Source organism: Echinops telfairi, unplaced genomic scaffold, assembly GCF_000313985.2.
Source record: "Echinops telfairi isolate 266 unplaced genomic scaffold, ASM31398v2 ScPeMD7_31;HRSCAF=116, whole genome shotgun sequence".
Lineage (NCBI taxonomy): Eukaryota > Metazoa > Chordata > Mammalia > Afrosoricida > Tenrecidae > Echinops > Echinops telfairi.
The window spans coordinates 28,410,503-28,415,911 of record NW_022103928.1 but is presented as its reverse complement, the minus strand read 5'-3'; the positions used below and the strand labels follow the sequence as shown (position 1 = coordinate 28,415,911).

Below are 5,409 nucleotides of genomic sequence, written 5' to 3'. Positions count from 1 at the left end.
CCCTCTATCCGACAACGATCTGCTTCTTTTCTTGATGTTTCCAGTATCGGACGATGTTTTGATTCTGTCCATGAGCTTCTGTGGCTAATTCCACCAACGTGGACAGCACATTCCTTCTTTGTAGTCTGTTCTTAGCGGAGGCTCTGCTGAAACCTGTTCACTTTGGGTGCCCCTGCTGGCATCTGAAATTCAGGAGACAGAGCTTCTGGCATGCCAACACACAAGCCACCATAGTATGACACACCAGACAGACAAGTGGCGGAGCCAAAGATCAGATTGGCCTATAAAGTAAATACTAACACCAGGGAGGTGCACGGTCCTTAGGCAGATTGGCCATTTGAAATGAGAGGAGCAGGATTTCCCCGAGGGTAAAGTCCGTAAGGGTTAAGCAAAAAGGAGCATGGAAACAGAAAGCACGGGGAGGCCATGGGATCCGTGATGGGGACGCCATCAGTGAGGTGAACGGAAGGCCGGAAGACCTGGGTGAGTGAGTAGGGTTAGGGTTAGGGTTGAAAATGGACCCGTTGTGTAAACATTCCCCATTCTAATAAAAAACATTTTAAAACAGATTTTAAAAATAGATAATGTCTGGGAATTCCCTAAAATACAAAGGGAAAAATGAGTCCTCCGACTGAAAAGACCGAGTGTTGAATAAGAAAGTGAACCGCAGAGAGGCATCACCGTCAAAGAGTCCGTCATCCCAGGGGACGGGGAAAGCCCTCACGGTCTCTACCATAGGCACTGGCGTTACTGCGCGGTGAGCAGAAAACACGCTGGCAGCAAGACTGTCAGCAGACTGCGGAATAATAGCTAACGTCTGAGGGAAACTTTTAAACGATCAAGCCAAGGAAAACCAAAACTAAATCCACTGATTCCGACGCCTGCTGACATTCTAGACGAGAGCAGGGATGCCCGATAGGGTTTCCAAAGCTGGCATCTTTACGGGAGCAGACACACATGCGGGGGTTCTGAGAATGTAACGCTTTATGGGACCAGAGACTCCTCTTTCTCCCTCAGAACAGCTGATGGGTTTGAATCACTGACCAGAGCTTAATCCGACGATGCCACCAGAGCTGTTCGTACGCGCAACAGATGCACTTAAAATAGTGACAGAGAAAGTTTGAAAACACATTGGGAAAATATTACAAGATAAAGCTGCTGGGTTAATATTACTATGGGAAAAATGAGATTTAGTTTGGGAATAACATATGGGGATAGAAATAGTGATTAAAGATGAAAAATTAAGATAAAAAATCATGAATTTATATGCTGCTAACAATGTAACCTCAAAAGATGGAAAGCAAAAATTGACAGGATGTCAAGTGCAGTTATCAAATTTATAATCATAATGCATATTTCATCATACTAGTTAAGAGAGAAAAATAAAAATAGATCACATTAAAAATCTGGTAATGATTTAGGGTTTTATAAAAATTAATAAATCATTTTATTGGGGGATCTTACTGCTTTTATAACAATCCGTACAATTGATGTAGGTTTTAATCAGTTTACTAAAAATCTTGATCTATATAGAATCCTGCACGCACCAAAAGATAATCACATTTCTATGAATTAATCACATACTATAGACAAAGAAAGATATCATTCAACAAGCTCCAAAAAATGAATGTATATCAAACATATTTTCTGACTGAAATGCATAAGAATTAGAAATCAATATGAATTGGCTTCAACTTGGGGAGTTAGACAATAAAAATACACAGTGCCAAACCCCAAACTCTGCTTTAAATAATTCAAGGTCTTAAGAGAAATTCACATTGGAAAATTTAAGAGAATTTGCAATTGAGTGAGCAATACTGAAATCAAAACTGGCGGGATACAGCCAAGATAGAGTTTACAGAGAAATTCATAGCTTTAAATGCACTATGTTAAGAAAGAAGAATAAAAATTAAAGAGTGAAGAAGCCAGGTATGACATTATTACTTAAAAACAAATAAAGTAGAAGGAAGGAAATATCAAAATTAAATACCGAATTGATAAGACAGAAAACAACGAGACAGGAAAGATAGCAAACCCAAACTTGTTCTTTAAATAGTCTCTCACCTTACCCACAGACCTGGAGTCAGTGCCAACTCACAGCCCCCGACAGGACAGGGCAGAACTGCCACGTGAGTTTCTGAGACTGTAACTGTTTATGGGAGTAGAAAGCCCTGTCTTTCTCCCTCGGAGCTAGCTGGCGATTTTGAACTGCTGGCCTTGAAGATCGCAGCCCAATTCATAACCAATATGCCACCGGGGCTCCACTCAAGTAACCCAGTAGAGGGAAAGACTGATGCAGAAGAAAAAAGATGGCTCCAGGCAGCAATATTAAAAAAAAGAGGGCAAAGGCACAGATAAAGTGATGCTTGCTCTCAGGGTGTGAAGAAGCTTCAGAAATGGTAAGTACAATCCCCCCAAGACCTCTCCTGAGAAGCCTGCTTCATCGTGAGCCATGCTGACCTCGCACCAAACTGCCCTGCCTGTGGGATCCCACGGCCTTTCTTCTCCCAACACCTTCAGGCTTCCATGGGACACACCCCTAAAGAATCACAACCACAGGTCGCACATGCATACAGACACCCAATGCCCCCCCCCATTGTAAGTGTTCCTACGCAGACACACAGACTCTGAAAATAAACTTTGCATGTGTGCATGCATGAACATGCTCACATATGTGCATACATATACCCTCTCAGTGCACACGCAATGACATCGGCCACGCTCACACGAACACGCGCCCAACATGCTATCAGGAAACCCTCAATCACACTGTGTGCTTGTTCATGCACAGTCTGTACGTGTGTGAAGACACATTCGCCCAGATGAGTGCACACCTAACCAGTGTCACACACGTGCATATCCCCACCAACATGCTCACCTAGTACACCCACCCTGTGCCCAGACATATGTGTCCCTCTCAGGCCAGCAGGACATGTGGTCATACCTCCAGTTCCCTCAGCAGCTCTGATTGACCACATGACTCCAGGTCTTCGAGAACTTCCCCAAACACGTGCCAGAAGCCCTCCTCGCTGGTGGGGCCAGGAACTGGGCTGTAACGTAGGAACCAGACAGGGTCAACTCCTGGTGGGCGGGCAGGCAGGCAGGTGGGCGGAGGCCTGAGGACTCTTCAGGGCCCTAGGGCCTGGCGTTGGGCTCCAGGGGCCATACATGGGCAGGCGGGCAGGCGGGCGTCCTTGGTGGCAGTGCTGGGGCCCCAGGGCAGTGGTTGGTGACACGGAATGGGGGGAAGACGCAGTTAGGGGCAACCAGGACTGTTGGTGGCCAGTTAGAACAGGGGCAGATGAGACGGGGTGGAGATCGGTGACACAGGACGCCTGGGAAAAGAGACGGACGGACAGACAAAAGACAGACAGAGAGGAAATCCACAGTGTAACCCCAGCCTTGGCCCCACCCAGACACACAGGACAGTGACAAGTACAGAGCTGGAACCGGCAAGGACACGGATGGATGGGAGGGGGGCGCACTTGTGGTTGGGGGGAGGGGGGCGCACTTGTGGTGGGGAGGGGTCAAGACCTCCTCAGAACTTCTGTCATGTTGTCTGAGCCTGTGATCCATTCAAACAACCCAGTCTCTAGAATGGGAACGAGTCCCGCGCTCATGCTGGAAACACCATCTACAGGGTTCTTGACACTCCTGGAGCGCTATGGTTGGGAGAGCACATCCTCTTTGACAAAGGTCTCACTCTCCAACGGGACCCCCGGGAGCAGGATGGCAGAGCCCTCTCTGTCCCTTCCCATTGACAGAGACCACTGAGGCCAAAGGACATTCACTCCACGCAAGTCCGTTCTACAACCCCAGACCAGGTTCGCCCGTGAGCAGTGGGATGTGCAGGGAATGGAGGTGTGGCGGCTCCTGCGCTTGAGATCCTGGCGGTTCACGCATAGGCTGAATAAGTGCCCACGAGGGGCGGGCACTGAGCCTGGGTGCCACACAGAAGAGATGAGAGAGCCAGGCAGTCAGAGGTGCCACAAAGCGCCCACTGAGGCTGTGGGTACCGGGGAGGGAGGCGAGGAATCTGCTCCACTTGAGAAAGTTGGAGGAGCTCCCTAGATTGGAGCAGGGCCATCTGGGGGGGACTTAGGGTGGTGCCTTGGGGAATGCGCCAGGACTCTGCAGGGGAGGAGCTGGCCGGCCGGATGGACAGAAGAGCAGTCTCAGCAGAAGACAAATACAGAGATGGGAGAGGGTCGCCTGTTCCGCGCAAGCCTTCTTTCTAGGGCGAGGCTGAGTTGTGTGATGGCAACACTCAGAGCCAGGAGCTCAAGGCTCCTGGGGCAGCAGCCCGTCGTCCAGGGCCATCAAGCAATCTGGACCAAAGTGCGAGGAGGAGTCTGGGTTCGAGCTCTAAGCCTGCTGCCGTACTTTAGCGAGCAGGAGACTTTGAGACTTAGGAAGCCAAGCCAAACTACTTCTCCACCTCCCCACTTCATGCGGGCTGCTGTGGTCCCCCCAGTCTGCCCTCAGGAGCCAGGTGACATTCTTCCATCCCTCCCACCCTCGACCTAGCCAAGGCACCACGACTGCCTCCTCCCTCTCACAGCCTTCCCGCCACAGACCTCGTGGGTGGCTCCCAATCCTCCTCCTCCTCCTCTTCCTCAGGGAAGCTCTCATCTGCAGGGGCCTGGGTGTAGCTCCTCCTCCGGGGTTCTGTGGGTGGGGAGCTGCTCCTCAGGCAGCCAGGCCGCCACTCCTGGGGGGCCACACCCCGGGCTGCCGCCTGCGGGGTGTAGGAACCTGGCGGGTGGGAAGCAGGTTGTCTGTATCCCCTCACCTTGCCTGCTTCCGACGACATTCTCCTACATGCCAGGTGGATACCCAGACCCCCCACCCCCACCCTCCACCCCTCCAAGGTGTCTGCCCCATCCCAGGTCCTCCAAGTTCCCTCTCATCCAGCACATAGACCTAACTGGTCAGGTCCGGGACCCTGCCCAGGTCCACAGGGCGAGGCTGGGCTCCACTCCATGCCATTGGCATGGACTAACTGCACATGTACCAGGTGCCAAGCACTGGGCTGGGGCGAGGGGCACCACAGAAGTAAGGCTTGACGTGGCGCCTGGCTGTATGCTGGGGGGACCTGAACAGCCAGCCCTGCAACTGTGGCCATGGGACCCTGAGGATGGTAGCGGGTTCACGTGGCCCCTCCAGAATGGAGCTGACTAGGGGAGGAGTGGGCAGAGGGAGGAGAATATGGTGTTTGTCCAAGCGTTCCCAGGCATTACCTTGTCCTCCAAAACCGCCCTCTGTGGCAGAGCTGTCCCAGGACTCCACAGCACTGTCCACGCTGGGCACGGCGGGGGAGAACCGGGCTGCCAGCAGGCCCCCTTTGAGAGTCTCAGGCAGGTCCTCCTCAGCATCACTGGTCTCGCTGAGGCTGCCTGACTGACGAGG

At 51.6% G+C, this 5,409-nt stretch overlaps 1 protein-coding gene across 1 annotated transcript in view; it reads right to left on the bottom strand.

Moving 5' to 3' along the window:
• The window catches only part of LOC101638365 (glutamate receptor-interacting protein 2), a 48,951-nt gene that overhangs the window by 14,803 nt on the left and 28,739 nt on the right, over positions 1-5,409 (bottom strand). The window contains exons 18-20 of the mRNA XM_045290134.1: positions 5,241-5,400; positions 4,578-4,755; positions 2,945-3,050 (exon numbers count right to left, since the gene is read on the bottom strand). Of these exons, the coding sequence (XP_045146069.1) occupies positions 2,945-3,050; positions 4,578-4,755; positions 5,241-5,400 (444 nt within the window). The remainder of the gene's footprint in view (positions 1-2,944; positions 3,051-4,577; positions 4,756-5,240; positions 5,401-5,409) is intronic.